Raw genomic sequence first — 16,389 nt, forward strand, 5'->3', positions numbered from 1 at the left:
CTGTTGGTAACAAGATGTTGGGCTTCATGGGACCTTTGGTCTGTCCCAGTGTGGCAATACTTATGTACTTATAATTATGTAATGGGGAGGAAAAAGGGTGGTAAATTGATAGGTATGATGAGCAAGACACCTGTATGTATGTTGTGAAAAAAAGGAAGAGGAAAAGTTCTCTACGATGACGAATCACAGAAGGCAAAAGTAGAGACTAATAGACGATTCACCACTGGAGACGTGAGTCCAACAGTCTTTATTATATCAGAGACTGTTGGACTCACGTCTCCAGTGGTGAATCGTCTATTAGTCTCTACTTTTGCCTTCTGTGAAAAAAAGGAAACATCGAAATGTGAGCCTTGGTATGGGAAGTGCAAATCCTCAAAGGTGGCACAATAAATGTGAAGAGTGTGTATTAATACCATAAGTTATAAAGATAGAAACGTGAGTAAATACACCTATACAAGCCAGAGGAGAAAGTGCTGAAACATAAAACCCAAAAAAGAAAAGTTAAACTAACCTGGTTAGCTGCATGAAAAGGTAAAACACGAAAAGGTACTTTTTGTAACGCACTGTGATCTAAAAAGATAAAATGAAAGTGAAACAAGCCTTAAGGAAAGCACTGGTATCGATTATCTATTACTTAACTAAAAAACAGCAAAGAAGGTTGAGGCTTTCCTTGTCATCAGCAGCAGATGAATCCATTATGAATGGGTTGTGTCCACCTACCAATGTGCCTTTAGGACGGCTAGCTCCATCTGCCTCTCAGTATTTCTCTATCTCCCAGCAGGGTTGGACGCAGCTTGTTCAGCTCCTTGAAGATTCTGCCTGAGGTGGCTCCTGTGCTTTTCCCAGTTGTAGCAGGGGTGATGTGGCTGAGTGGAGCCCACTTTGAAGGCACATAGGTTCGCCCTTTCCCTGCCTTACCTTTCCCCCTGTGTGGATGCAGGCATATAGGTTCGCCCTTTCCCTGCCTTTCCCACCCTCTTCTGCCTCCGGAGTGCCTCTGTAGCTGTTTGCCTCCAACTTTCCTCACAGCGTTAAAAAAAAAACCCACGCTTTTCAGCGCTGCTTTTTGAGGCTTTTCCTGACTGTGAAGCATGACCGGAGCTCGTGGACTCGGTCCTTTGAGGTAAGAGCGGTACTCAGCTCCTCCGGGGAGGGCCCACGGACGGCGTTCCGATCGGGGTGATTTTGGCGCAAAGCCGCCATTTTGAATTTTATTCCGCCGTTTTCAGCGATGGCTGCTGAGGGAGTTAAGCGCTGTTCCCGTTGTGGCAAGTGCAGATCAGCAGTGGGGCTCTGTAAAACATGCTGTTTAGACGGTAGAGCCAGTACGAGCATGGCGAGCGATTATTCTTCCCGCTCGATGGAGCTGGCAGCGTGCGCCATCTTGGAAGCGACGCATGGCTCAACCCCCACGGTTGCGGAGGAGTCTGAGAGCAGAGGGGCGCCACGGGCTGAGGCTACAGAGGAGCTCCGTTCCCCGTGACTCCTAATTCGGAGCCCGGAGGTCAGGGTGAGTTTTTCTCCCCCGAGTTTGTGCTTATTTTACATAAAGCCTTCATGCTGAAAAGAGCTCTGCTGCAGGTGTCTGACACTGCGTTGCTACCTGGTTCCCCTCCGACTGATGATGGCCCGGGGCTGATGCCAGACGTGGATGCCCCTGAGCGTTGGATTCATGCTAAGCATAGACGGGTAAATTCCCCGTCGGAGAGTGGCGCTCCCCCTATCTCTCCCCCCCCCCACCCCCCGTGGTCGGGCTGTGGGGACTCTGAGGGATCTGGCAGGCCTTCGTGGTCTGAAGAGCCAGAGGAAGGAGCCGGTTTGCCACTGGATCTGGATGATCCCACTGCGGTTCGGATTTTCCACCGCGATGAGCTGCCAGCACTTATCTCTGATGCCTTACAGGCCCTCTCTATTTTAAATTTTTGTTACATTTGTACCCCGCGCTTTCCCACTTATGGCAGACTCAATGCGGCTTACATGGGGCAATGGAGGGTTAAGTGACTTGCCCAGAGTCACAAGGAGCTGCCTGTGCCTGAAATGGGAATCGAACCTCAGTTCCCCAGGACCAAAGTCCACCACCCTAACCAATGATGACCCTGTTCAAGGCGAGGCCTCCTCTGGCAATCCAAGGATGGTGAGTACTAAGAAGCTTGCTCGTGCCTATCCTTTGCATGACTCCATCCAAGAGCTTATTTCTGCTCAATGGGCTGACCCCGAGGGGCCCTTGAAAGTGGCCAGGGTGATGGGGCATCTTTACCCTCTGAGTGAGGAGTACTTGGCCCGTTTTGGGATGCCTAAAGTGGATGCCTTAGTCACGACAGTGACAAAAAAGACCACCCTCCCAGTAGAGGGAGGGGTCGCCCTGAAGGACATTCAGGACCGGCGGCTGGAATCAGTGCTAAAAGGGTCCTTTGAGATTTCGGGACTAGCCTTAAGGGCATCTGTTTGCAGTTCTTATGTTGCTCGAGCCTGCCTCTCTTGGTTACAACAGGCAGTGGAACAGCCTGTGGATGGTGCGGAGTCCCTCGCTGAGGTTGCACCACGCATGGAGTCGGCCTTGTCATTTTTAGCTGACGCCCTCTATGATCTGGTCAGACCTTCGGCTAAACAGATGTCTGTGGCGGTGTCCGCCAGCCGCCTTCTATGGCTACGGCATTGGGCGGCTGACATGGCATCTAAGCAAAGGCTGGTGAAGTTGCCCTTTTGGGGCCTTCTGTTATTTGGAGAGGAGTTGGAGAAGTTGTTAAAGACCTGGGGGATGCTAAACCCCAGCGGTTACCTGAGGATAGGCCGCGGCCTTCTTCCAAGGGTCAAGTGGTTCCCTCTCCCCCAGACCTCGCTTCCGTGAAGCTAGAAGGTATCGCCTGGGGCGCTCTGCTGAGTTTACTCAACGTGCCCGATTTCAGCAGAGGAACTCCTTTCACTTGGACAAATGCTCCGCAGCGGCAGGCTGAAGGCCAGGAGTTCAGGGCCGTCCTCCACAATGATGGGACGCTGGTCCACTCCTCCTTTACAGCTGTAGGAGGATGCCTTTCCCTCTTTCTTGAGGAGTTGACCAAGATTACCTCAGATCAGTGGGTCCTGGACCTGATCAGAGAAGGTTACCGATTGGAATTTGGTGCCCTGGTGAGCGACGTGTTTGTGGAGTCCCGATGGCGGTACTGCCGTCAAACGGGCGATGGTAGAGGAGACCTTACAAGTCTTGTTGCACCTTGGAGCGGTGATCCCTGTGTCTCCCGCCGAACACGGCTGCGGTCATTACTCCATTTATTTTGTGGTGCCGAGAAAAGGCAGGTCTTTTCAGCCCATTCTCGACTTAAAGAAAGTCAACGAGTCACTAAGAGTGTGGCATTTTCACATGGAAACCCTGCGCTCCGTCATTGCGGCGGTACAGCCAGGAGAATTCCTCAGGTCTCTGGACCTAAAAGAAGCTTACTTGCACATTCCTATATGGCCCCCACACCAACGGTTCCTCCAGTTTGCGGTGTTGGGAAATCATTTCCAGTTTCGGGCTTTGCCACAGCTCCCCAAACCTTTTCCAAGGTAATGGTGGTAGTAGCTGCTTTTCTCAGGCGAGAGGGTATCCGGGTTCACCCGTACCTCGACGACTAGCTCATCAGAGTGGCCTCTGCAGAAGAGAGTCGTCATGTAACAGCCAGCGTGGTCTCAGTACTGCAGTCTCTGGGCTGGGTCGTCAATATACCCAAAAGTCACCTGACCCCCTCGCAATCTCTAGAATATTTGGGGGTCTGGTTCGACACGGCCTCGGGGTTTGTCTTTCTGCCCAACCAAAGGCGGTGCAAGCTTCAGAATCAGGTCTGTCTGCTCCTGAGGATGCCTTGCCCGCGAGCTTGGGACTTTGTCCAGCTGTTGGGGTCAATGACGGCCACCTTGGAAGTGGAGCCATGGGCGAGAGTGCACATGAGACCTCTGCAGATTGCCGTGCTTCAACGATGGTCTCCTATGTCCCAGGATTATCAACGCAGACTCACGTGGCTCCCTGTGGCCCGCCTCAGTATGGAGTGGTGGCTCTCAGACAGCATACTGCGGCGAGGAATGCCGCTAGCGCTTCCCGATTGGTGCCTGGTGGTAACGGATGCCAGCCTGAAGGGCTTGGGAGCACATTGCCAGGGAAGCTATGCCCAGGGTCTGTGGACACCCGAGGAAACGGGGTGGTCCATCAATCGCTATGAAACTTTGTAAGTCCAAGCGCTTTGAAAATGAGCCCCATAGCAAGTCAGAGCAACGTGCAAGCCGACTTTCTAAGCAGGTATCAAATCGACCCTGCGGAGTGGGAACTGGCAGACGAAGTGTTCCTTCAGATCTGTGCCAAATGGGGAACGCCCGTAGCGGATCTTATGGCCTCAAGCACAAATGCCAAAGTCCCGTCCTTTTTCAGCAGACGGAGAGATCCTCGCTCGGCGGGGTTGGATGCCTTGGCTCAACCCTGGCCCCCGGGCCTCCTGTATGTGTTCCCTCCTTGGCCCTTAATAGGGCGGCGACTCCTGCGAATTCGGCTGCATCAAGGAGTGGTGATCCTCATTGCCTCGGATTGGCCCAGGCGGCCGTGGTATGCGGACCTCCGGCGGATGCTGGTGGAGGCTCCCCTTCCTTTGCCTCTGGTATGGAACCTGTTGATGCAGGGTCTGGTGACCATGGAGGATCCCTGCCACTTTGGTCTTACGGCATTGCTATTGAGAGGGCGCAATTGAGAGATAAGGGCTATTCTAACAAGGTCATCTCCACTCTCTTGCAGGCCTGCAAGCGTTCCACTTCCATTGCCTATGCTCGGATCTGGCGCCAGTTTGAGGCTTGGTGTGTTTCTAAAGCGATCACACCCATGCGGGCTTCTGTCTCGCCGACACTTGACGTTTTGCAGGATGGTATACAAAAAGGTTTGGCCTATAATAATAATAATAATAATTATTATTATTATTATTACATTTGTACCCCGCGCTTTCCCACATAATGCGGCATGTTCAAGTGGAAGCCTTGGCATGTTTTCGGGGGAAGGTCGCTGGCCTCTCCCTGGCTGCGCATCCGGACATTGCATGGTTTCTTAGAGGGGTGCTTCGGCTCCAGCCTCCCATGCGGGCCCCTTGTCTGGCTTGGAACCTGGGGCTAGTAGTAAAGGCTCTTCAGTGTTCGCCTTTCGAGCCGCTGAGGCGAGCTTCTGAGAAGGATGTGACTCTAAAGACAGTCTTTTTGGTGGCCATTACAGCGGCGAGACGGGTGTCTGAGCTCCAGGCACTGTCCTGTCAAGACCCATTTCTGCAATTCTCAGAGTCCGGAGTAACGGTACGTACTGTGCCTTCCTTCCTGCCTAAGGTGGTTTCAGCGTTTCACCTAAACCAGCCTATTTATCTGCCCTCCTTTACTAGGGAGGAGTTTCTGGAATCTTTTGGGCAGTTGCACCTTCGGGATGTGTGCAGGGCTCTGTTGCAGTATCTGCAAAGGACTAATGCTTTCAGGACCTCTGATCACCTTTTTGTATTGTTGTCAGGTCCTCGCAGAGGGTCTCCAGCGTCTAAAGCCACTATAGCCCATTGGCTTAAGGAATCCATTTTTTTAGCATATCTGCTATCTGGCTGGCCTCCTGACACCTTTAAGGCACATTCCACAAGAGCGCTTTCTTCCTCTTGGGCTGAGACGGGAGCACTGTCTCCAAGAGGTATGTAGTGCAGCTACTTGGGCTTCTAAGCTCTCTTTTGCCCGTCTTTACAGGCTGGATGTGGCTGCCAGGAGGGACGCGCTTTTTGGAGCACAAGTGCTTGCGCGTGGTGTGGCTTGTTCCTGCCCTATCTAGGGATTGCTTTGATACATCCCATTCATAATGGATTCATCTGCTGCTGATGACAAGGAAGGGAAATTTAGGTTCTTACCTTGGTAATTTTCTTTCCTTTAGTCACAGCAGATGAATCCATGATCCCTCCCTTATTGACTCTGTTTTGTGTTCAGTTTTTCCTGCAAACATGTTCCCTCATTGGGAGAAGTTGGAAAACAGTCTTCAGGATTTCTGTTCTACAACAGGAGGTTGAGTTTGTCCCTCCTTTGCGTTATTGCTCCTGTTCTGGGGCATTCGTTCGCTGTGAAGGAAGTTCATGTTATGCTACTTTGCGGTTAACACTGCTTTGGAAGCTTCAAAATATTGAGAGGCAGATGGAGCTAGCCATCCTAGAGGCACTGTGGTTTTCAGTGTTCTCTATCTCCCACTGCTGGTATGTGGACACAACCCATTCGTAATGGATTCATCTGCTGTGACTAAAGCAAAGAAAATTACCAAGGTAAGAACCTAATTTTCCCATATCTACCCTATAATGAGAAAAGGAATCCATCTGAGCATGGCTGATAATGAAAAAATCTGCATCTAAAAATATGTACATCTCAAAAAAAAGGGGGGGGGGGCATCTAAAAAAGATATAACCGACATTCACTCTAGCGTGCCGTCACATCCATATTTATTTTTGTAGCACCGGAGGGTACCTGGCGGTAATCAGACAGTTCCATGCGCTGCCTCAATGGGTGGTGGTAAGGGCTCCCCCTGAAATGGCCACGTGGCAAGTGCTTTACTTGCCGCATGGCCATTTCCTGCAGGAAAGAAAGACTTCCCTTGTACCCGCTGCTGTAAAAAGGGGCCTCGATGGACGTAAAAAAACATGAGCCGACACCAACGCAGGCCTCCTTTTGCTGCAGCTTGGTAAATGGGGCCCTGAGTTACCAAGTTCAGAGCTATACTAAGGCGTGGTAGGCCTAATGTAGGTCTGCCACATGGTAAAAATGAACTACTGTAGGCCATGCTGAGGTGTCCTATGGTAGTTTGGGCAGTAGCACGTGCTACTCCCGCAGTAAAAAAAAAAAAAAAATAGTTTTTGCTGCGGGAGGTGTGTCTGTGGGCAGAGAGAAGATGTGCCTGCGCTAATTGGGTAGTGTGGACACATTACCACACACTACTCAATTATTGCAGGAGTAGCACGGGAGTTCTTACTGCTTCCTAATTAGGTGGTGGTAATGGCCATGCACTAATGGGGAAATTAGCGCGTGGCCATTAAAAAGAAGCCCTGACCGGCCATTTTTCAGCCATGCTAGAAAGTGGCCAGAGCACATGAGTCGGGTGGAAAACCCATGCACTAATCACAGCACCGACCACATAATAAAGACTTTTTTCTGTTTGCTGCCTGTACATATGAGGGGCCCATGCCCACAGCTGCACCCACACTACCATAGCTTCTTTCACTTTTGGTTTTGGTTTAAGTGTTGCTATATTTAAAGCTAGTTTTTCTGTCCCTGCTCTCCCATTTTTACACTGGTCCCTTTGGCTGCTTTTCCACATCTGAACCTCAACTGGGAGGTTGGAGGTTTTTCTTCAACTAATCTAAGAATTTTTGCTAGTTATATTTTTGTATTGCAAATTTCTGTTAATATATGGCATATGTCCTAACTGTATTTTTTAAATTGTCTTTTAGGACAAGTATCACAGTCTTGCTGTGCACTCTGTAAAGGCCTTACTGAACATGGATGATGATATCTTAGTAACAAATGGATGTACAGGGCTAACTCTTGCCCATATGTCTATGCTCACAAACCAGTTTACTTGCAACATTTTTGTGTGTGGGATAAAGTCAGAGACTAAGGAATCTGAACTGCAGGAACTATTCGCACGGATAGAATGTAAAAGTATGTGCCTAGTGTTGTATTTTACTATTTTCTTTTGCTTGCAATCCAGTATTTTTCTCCACAGTGTTTTTTTTTTTTTTTGTTGTTTTCAACATTGTTCATATGTTGCATACGCACCCCCTGACAGACAGTTGATCTGCATTCTCCCTCTTGCCTTTGCGTATAGTCTGGCATCTCTCACATCTGTTCCTGGCCCCACAAAGCTCTGCAATTCTCTCCCCCCCCCCCCCCCCCCCAATCATTTAAAATGACCTCTGTTCCAGTCTTTGTGAGGCAGCGGTAGCAGCACTCAGAGACTGCTTGCACCAGGACTTTCTGAACCATCCTGCCCCTTCTGATACAACTTCCTGTTTTATGAAGGGCATAACAGTTCAGAGAGAGTCCCGATGCTGGCTGCAGGCAGCCTATGAGTGCTGCTGCTGCTGCCTGGGTGAAGTCTAGAGTGGGGGTGATTTTAAGGTACAGAAGGAGTGCAGGAAAAGACACCCCCTGTTTAAAAATTCCTGGCTATGCCATTGGTACCAGCCTTAGTTGGAGGTAAAAATGATTGGGGAAGGCATTGGCAAAACCCTGCTAATAGTGGCTATAAAACAAGTTATTCACAACTATGGTCTTTGCATACAAGGGGTTACCTTTTCCAATGCCTCTTTGTAGTGTTTAAAGGCAGAATATCAAAAGACTAAAACCTAGACCTCTAGTGAAGAAAAAAACCTTGATAAAACTCTGAGACTAGGAATTTGATTCTTTGTTTTCTCTTGGCCAACACAGATATGGTTTACAGTCCTTTAGGGAGCCCATCAAATTGGACATTTTTCCATCCTTAAAACTTCAGAACCACAGCACATTACTTCATGTCCTCCTTCAATCCCTTGCCCTCACACCTTTTTTTATTGAAAGTGAAGTGGCTTGTCCTGTGATCTGTGTCTCAGATTCTTATGTCTTAGGAAGGAATCCAATAATAATTTTTATTGACAAGAGGAATGTACACCAACAATAACATCCAAAAAGGAATCATGTACCAACAGTAGGAATCCAATAAAAAGTGTTATGATTACAATGGAGAAATTGTGCTACTAGCAACTTAGTGAGGCTGCACCTGAATCTTACTGGTGCATATAACTGAGGGGTGTGCTTAAAAATGGCCTGCGGTAGTGTAGGCGTCTGTTTGGGGTGCACGCAGATCCATTTTTCAGTGCACCTGCAAAAAAAATGCCTTTTTTTAAAAAATGTTGCCGAAAATGGACATGTGGCAAAATCAAAATTGGCGCACGTCCATTTTGGGTCTGAGACCTTACCGCCAGCCATTGACCTAGCAGTAAAGTCTCAGGCGGTAGCCGGGTGGTAATGACTTATGCATGTCAAATGCCACTTGCGCATCTGATACGTATGTCCAAAAATAAAAATTATTTTTTGGCTGTGTGCCAAAAATGAGCCATGCGGTAGCTGGGCGGTAACTCCATTTTGGCGCCCGTTGGGCACATGTAGGCGCTTATACGGCTTAGTAATAGGGCCCGTAATTTTTAAAAGAAATGCTAGTTGGAAGCCTCTCATCAGCTTCTCACTGTGTCTTAGCAGGTAAGGTCTAATTTCTCCATATGATGTAAAATGTAAGTGCAAGATCAGTATATAGCAATTTTAGAAGTCTAAAACTAAGCAAAGTCCTGATTTTATTATGATTACAATAACCCATGGGAAAAATGCATCTGCCAACAATGGAATATTACTGGTCTGACAAGGGAGGGAAGAAGAGATGATTTTATTGGCAGAGGCCTGGGAAGAGAGGTAATGGCCCCAGATCCAGGGCCAGGAGGGAGGACGAGGAGGCAGCAGGTCAGGACTGAGAAGGGGTTTTCTTTTCTTGGTAGAACTTAACAAGGAAAAAATGTAAATACATGCCCTTTTCCTTGACTAAATTGCTTGAAAAGAAGTATGAAGTATAATTAAAATTAAGACTTAAAATTGAGATCTAAGCTATGAATTTGTACTTGGATTGTTATATAAAGTCATAGTCCTCAGTCTTCTGCAGTTCTGCAGCTAAAGAAAGAGCAGAAAAATCACAACATTGCCATATGATTTTGTTTCTCATGAAATCGTAGTAAATTGAAAGACCAACCTTAGGAGGAGGATTTAGGATTCAGCTCACATCTTTTCAATATGTTATTATTTATGTATTTATTTATAAAACATACCCTGCTTAAACCTAAATGATTCACACTTCACAGCATTAAAATGCATAGTCATAAAATCAAAACAAAACATACAATATAACCAACATTGCCCCCCTTAAAAATCATACCAGAGAGCTTCCATTCCCTAACTGCATCACATGGAGAATGCCTGTACATTAAAAAAAAAATGGGTTTTCAAAAACTTCTTAAATTGCCCTGCATGCTTACAAAGTGGAGATAACCAGGCAAAGCATTCCATAAAACCGGCCCTGCAGCTGAAAAGGCTGCAGCCCTTGTAAATGCATAATGTGTAGTTCCTAACAAATCAGTTGCCAACCTCTTCACAGAATCTGGTCTAAGACATCTAGCTGATGCAAACAATTTTATAACAGACTGTAAATACCATGGAACAATCCCATAAACTGTCTGATACAACGAACGTAATACCTTAAACTGTATTCTAAAGTGCAAAGGTAGCCAATGTAGCTGCCTAAAAATATGGTCCCACTTCGAGACACCTACCAGCATTCTGCACTACTTGTAAGGCTTTTATTCTAGCATTAGACAACCCCAAATAAAGAGAGTTACAGTAATCCAACCTCGATATAATCAAACTCTGCACAACATTACGAAAATCAGAAAACGTTAACATCGGCTTCAACCGATGCAACTGAGCAAAAGATGCTTGAACAGCATTACCAGTTTGAGTTTGCATAGTTAAATGAGCATCCAACACCACCCCCAACAACTTTATTTCACTCCTTACAAGCATCTCCATACCACACACCCACACTGGGGCCACCTAACATCCACCACTCCCTACAACCATAATCTCTTTCTCCAAATTTAAAGCAAGCCTATGTATCTCCATCCACTCATTTATCACCTTCATATAAGCTGAAATCTGTTCTGACAAACCAGAGCCCTATACTGTTTTTAGAAAAAAAACTGCACATCATCAGCATAAAGGCAGTATTCAACCCCCAACAACTTTAGCACCCCGCACAACGGTGCCAGTAGTAGCTCAAGGTGAATTGCATTTAAGTACTTAGGATATTTCCCTGCCACTTGAGGGCTTACAGCAGTGATTCCCAGACCTGTCCTGGGGTAACCCCAAAAAGAATGAAGATGTAGGGGCAGACACAATAGTTAGAAAAAAGGAGACTAACAAAAGATGTCATAATTCTTTGGTAAACAACCTTCCTACTGTGTAGTCAGTTTTTAAGAATGAGACGCATATGTTCTGACTTTGATTCATTTGAAAGCAGGTCTGCTGAAATAAAGGTGAGATTTGTTGCAAAATGGTACCCAAGAAAATGTATTGATGCTTGTTATGAAAAGGCCAGGATTATGGTCAAAAGGACATTACTTATACCAGCCATCTGGAAGAAGGAGGAGAGCATTATATTCACCCTGCCCTTCACACATCTTTTGAATAATATCACAAAAATTCTCTGGAAGCACTGGCACATTATACAGCACATAGATTATTTCAGTGATAAAAGACTGACTTTAGCCAATAAGAAGGCGCAGTTTAAAAGCCCACCTGGTTCCCTCAACATTACCAACGAGCAATGAACACATAAGGAAACTACCTTACGGATACTACAGATGTAGAGGTTGCTCTGTCTGTGGTGTGAACATGCAATGTAAATCTATTGTGGACCAGGCATCTGAGCTGAACATTTGATCCTCAGCTCCACATTGACCCGAGCAGACAGCTGCCACAGAGCATTCCCTGCAATGGGGAAAAATAAGAAAGGGATAGTTAAGGCTGTCCCCCCAGCAATTGACCCTAGCTTGGCTTCTAGGCAGCTAACTCTGGAAGCTTGTGAGGTGAAGACCGAGTCAGCCTCACTAGCCATTTCTTTGACCGGGTCTGCATTGTCAGATTGTAGTGTGAAAGAGGTCTCATTGAGCCCTATACTGACAGCACTTTCACAATCCTGAAGTGCCTTGTTCATTGGAGGAGAGCAGGGTGGTACATTGGGTTGTTACAGACGCCGTCCTCTCTTGGGGGCCTTCCTGTGGCTTCCTCTCCCAGTGCAGGGAACATGCAGGCTTATTTTTGAAAGAGAAGGGCGCCCATCTTTTGACACAAATCGCAAGATGGGCGTCTTCTTACAGGGTCACCCAAATCGGCATAATCAAAAGCCGATTTTGGGTGTCCTCAACTGCTTTCCTTCACGGGGATGACCAAAGTTCATTGGGGCGTGTCGGAGGCATAGCGAAGGCGGGACTGGGGCGTGCCTAACACATGGGCGTCCTTGACTGATAATGGAAAAAAGAAGGGCGTCCCTGACGAACACTTGGATGACTTTACCTGGTCCTTTTTTTTCATACGACCAAGCCACAAAAATGTGCCCTAAATGACCAGATGACCACCGGAGGGAATCGGGGATGACCTCCCCTTACTCCCTCCCAGTGGTCACTAACCCCTTCCCACCCTCAAAAATATTTTTTTCCAGCCTCTATGCCAGCCTCAAATGTCATACCCAGCTCCATCACAGCAGTATGCAGGTCCCTGGAGCAGTTTTAGTAGGTGCAGTGCACTTTAGGCAGGCGGACCCAGGCCCATCCCCCCTACCTGTTACACTTGTGGTGGTAAATGTGAGCCCTCCAAAACCCACCACAAACCCACTGTACCCACATCTAGGTGCCCCCCTTCACCCATAAGGGCTATGGTAGTCACCTGGGAGCAATTTCTGAAGTCCACTGCAGTGCCCCCTAGGGTGCCCGGTTGGTGTCCTGGCATGTCAGGGGGACTAGTGCACTACGAATGCTGGCTCCTCCCACGACCAAAGGGCTTGGATTTGGTCGTTTCTGAGATGGGCGTTCTTGGTTTCCTTTATCGACGAAAATCAGGGACGACCATCTCTGAGGTCGACCTAAATGTTAAGATTTGGGCGTCCCCAACCGTATTATCGAAACGAAAGATGGACGCCCATCTAGTTTCAATAATACGGGTTTCCCCGCCCCTTCACCGGGACGTCCTGTGAGGACGTCCTCAGGAAAACTTGGGCGCCCCTTTCGATTATGCACCTCTCGATTATGCCCCTCATGGTAACATGGTAACATAGTCTCCGCTTGGAGTTGCTGCCTCCTGTGAAGCATCTGGAGACAGTCGAGTGGGAGAGCTGCAATCTGGGAGTTTGGAGGTAAAGAAACTAGCTGTTATGACTTTAGTCACTCTGTGAAGTGATTCAGGTGGTGAACTGCTCTTTACAAACAGTTGTTCAGCAATTGGTGTCAGATTGTAAAGATTTCAAAAAGGTTCAGCAGGAGCAGGTCACTTGTGTAGAACAACATACTGCAAGATTGGAGTCCATAGAGGAGAGCACTGCTCAGACACAGAAGGTGATAATTGCCTTGATGAAGGACAAGGAATATTTGCATCGTAAGGTTGAATTTGTGGAAAAATCAAATGAGGAAAAATAATTTGAGGTTATTAAATTTTCCACATTTTCCTTTAATGCTGTTGATATGGTTTGCAAATACTTCCTTGAAGTGTTGGAAGATACCACCTGAGGCATTTTTTTTCCTCTCCCTCCCCCCCAGTTAGAGCTTACAATGTTCCTGGTCTTGGAAGAGCTGGAGGAGAGCAAGGTGGAGAGATGATTGCTATGGACGTGACTGGCTTCCGAGTCATCTTTGGAGGTTGTCACACAGAGGTCTGCTATGATAGTTACCTTTGCGTTGGAGCCTGTTTGGGATTGGATACTTCGTATTTACTTTGGTCATCTGAATGAAGTCTCTTTTGGATCACAAATTCATATATTCCCTGATTTATCAAGTCACTCAGAAGAGACACCAGGAGTTCTTAGCTTTAAAACCTAAACCTTTGGCTCTTGGAGCAAACTATACATTAAAATTTCCTTGGATTTGGTTATTTTAGAGGGTAAATCTCTTAATTTTGGACCCGAAACAACTTCTTGTTTCTTAAGATTGAGTTCACCTACTAAGGAGTCATTACCAGAGAGCTGAGCACTGTTGATATGTCTAGTGATGCTGTAGTCTAGCCCACTGATCATTTTGTAATTATTTCTTATATTAATTTTATATGACTCCTCCTTGTATGATGGTCTGTATCTTTAAATTAGTGGTTTGTTAAATTTTTCCTGTTGAAGTGTTCGGACTGAGACAGCTCTCAAACTATAAAATCGCTGGTGTCGTCTATGCAGGCATTTGCCCATGTGGACTTGTTTGTATCAGCAAAACCATAAGATAATTTAATAAGACTGACAGCATAAAAGTGCAATTAAACTCTGAACATCAGAGAAACCTCTGGTGCGGCGCTTTGTCTTTCAACCATTCTTTTTAGTACCACAAGTTCTTGGAGAGAGGGCAATCTGGATGCTGTTGTGTTAAAGCTTGAACAAAGGATGATTTTCAGTTTCCATACTGTACACCCAAAGAGTCTAAATCAAGAATTGGATTTGTCTGTATTTATATAATGCCCACTGTATCCAGTTGTAGAAATGTTTTCAGTTATTGGTCTTAATGGTTACTACCAGCACAAAGCTCTGTTATCCTTATGGCTCCAATTTATTTTATCTTTGGCTTTTTAATAAGTGTTCAGTCTCATCATGATTACAATTAGCTGCATGGGCATATTGTATATGTTTTTTACATGCTCCAACTTTTGATATTTTGGTATCATTTGGAAGCTGAGGTTGTCTCTTTTATGATATACTAGTAAAAAAAACCTCGTTTCTGATGCAAATGAAACGGGGGCTAGCAAGGTTTTCTTCAGAGTGTGCATGTGGGAGTGTGTGTCCCTGCCCTCTGCCCTCTCTCCCTCCCCCCTCCGAGTCCAGTCCTTCAGTGTTAAGTTTCCTGCTGTTCTGTGTTTTTGTTACAGAGAAAGTGAGGGCATCTCTCTCCCCTCCCCCCTCTGAGTCCTTCACTGTTACAGAGAGAGGGATTTCGTGCTGTGCTGTTTTCCTTCACTCATGGGGAAACCGGATATCTCTGGCGCTTCACACTTCCGGCTGGAGGCTTCAGTGGTGCCTTTTATATATATAGATAATTTTTTTAATGAGCATTTTAACGATGTCATTTGTGTTTTTAATAATGACAGCCCTTTGTGTTCAGCGTTTTTAATCGCAATTTTCAAAGTATTTTAAAAAATGGGTTTTTTTGGTGTCATTTCAAAGCTGAGGTCACGTCCTTCATGAATCTATAGTGTACAAGGGACATGTGCTTTCCATGTTTATGCCCTTTAGTTTTTCAAAATGAAGGTGTTTTATTTTTAGATATGTGGGGGGGGGGGGGGGTTCATTTGGCAGCCATGTTACCCCCTATATGATTTAAATGCATAGGTAGAACATATGGCATTTTGATTTTTTTATTTTTTAAATATGTTGTAAGCTATTTTTTGCGCTTTTTTAGTCCGGGACTATTTTTTAGCTGGTTTTGGGCCCCTTTTACCAAGCTGCGGTAAAGGGAGCCCTGCAGTGGCGTCGGTACCCAGTTTTATCGCTCACCGAGATACCTTTTACAGCATTGGGTAAAAGGGCAAAAAAAGAAATGGCCTTGTGGTAAGTTCACACTTGTTACGTGGGCCATTTTAGGGGGATCCCTTACCCAGCGGTAACCCCCTGCGGTAAAGAGAATTTTCAGGCCCATTAGAAATGGCACACGCTGGGGAGTGGAACTACCACTGGCCATCCGCATTAGGCCAACAGTTCCCAAGTGCTCATGGCGACCCTTTAGTAAAAGGGCCCCTTTATTAGCATATATGTGGCTTATATTGAAAAAGCAAATGTGGGGATTTTTTTTCCTACTGCTAGAGTGCAGGTCAAGTAACCCACCAGTGTTTTAAGTGAAGTTCCAGTCATACTAACTAGATACTGTCTGTACAGTGACCCACCCCCAGAGGTTGGAGATCCTGGTGAGTGCTTGTTTGTTCTTTGCAGTTTTTTCTTAAGAAACTGCTTGATGTATACTAACGTAGTTATCTCAGGGATGAGACTGATGTATACTGATGTATTTATCAAGGATGAAACTAATGTATACTGATATATTTATCTCAGGGATGAGACTAAGTATTGACAACTGCTTTTCATGTTTCTGCAGCATTGTTTGTGGCTGTTATTCTGGATGTGAGCCCTTGAGTCTAGGCCGAGGCCTAATATAGGATTCTGGCCAAGGGTAGACTGAACAGGCCCTGTGCACCACCCCAGCCACCAAGCCCCGTACACTCACAACAGCCAGCAGGCACCACCAGAAAGGGGAAGATAGAACATTCAGGCAAGCCTCACGGCCTGTCGGGAACCCACTCACACAGAGACCAAGCAAGCGGGCCTCACGGCCGACCGGGAACAGAGTCACACTCTGGGAAGGAAGAAAGAACACGGGTTCCACATGGAAGTGCAGCGCACACAGTGCAGGGTAAAGCCACAAAGGAAAGGGGAAGAGGCAGAAGCTTCTACATGGAAACAAAGCGTGCCCCAGGCGAACAGGAATACAGGAAGCCCCAGAAAGAAACACTCTAGGCTTAAACAACACAGCACTCAGGGGAAAAAGGAAACCAACTATAGGAATA

General features: G+C 46.5%; 1 protein-coding gene across 1 annotated transcript in view; it reads left to right on the plus strand.

The window, feature by feature from the left end:
- The window catches only part of NSUN7 (NOP2/Sun RNA methyltransferase family member 7), a 201,825-nt gene that overhangs the window by 126,919 nt on the left and 58,517 nt on the right, over positions 1-16,389 (plus strand). The window contains exon 7 of the mRNA XM_030191328.1: positions 7,464-7,674. Coding sequence (XP_030047188.1) covers positions 7,464-7,674 — 211 coding nt within the window. The remainder of the gene's footprint in view (positions 1-7,463; positions 7,675-16,389) is intronic.

Source organism: Microcaecilia unicolor, chromosome 2, assembly GCF_901765095.1.
Source record: "Microcaecilia unicolor chromosome 2, aMicUni1.1, whole genome shotgun sequence".
In the NCBI taxonomy this organism is placed as follows: Eukaryota; Metazoa; Chordata; class Amphibia; order Gymnophiona; family Siphonopidae; genus Microcaecilia; species Microcaecilia unicolor.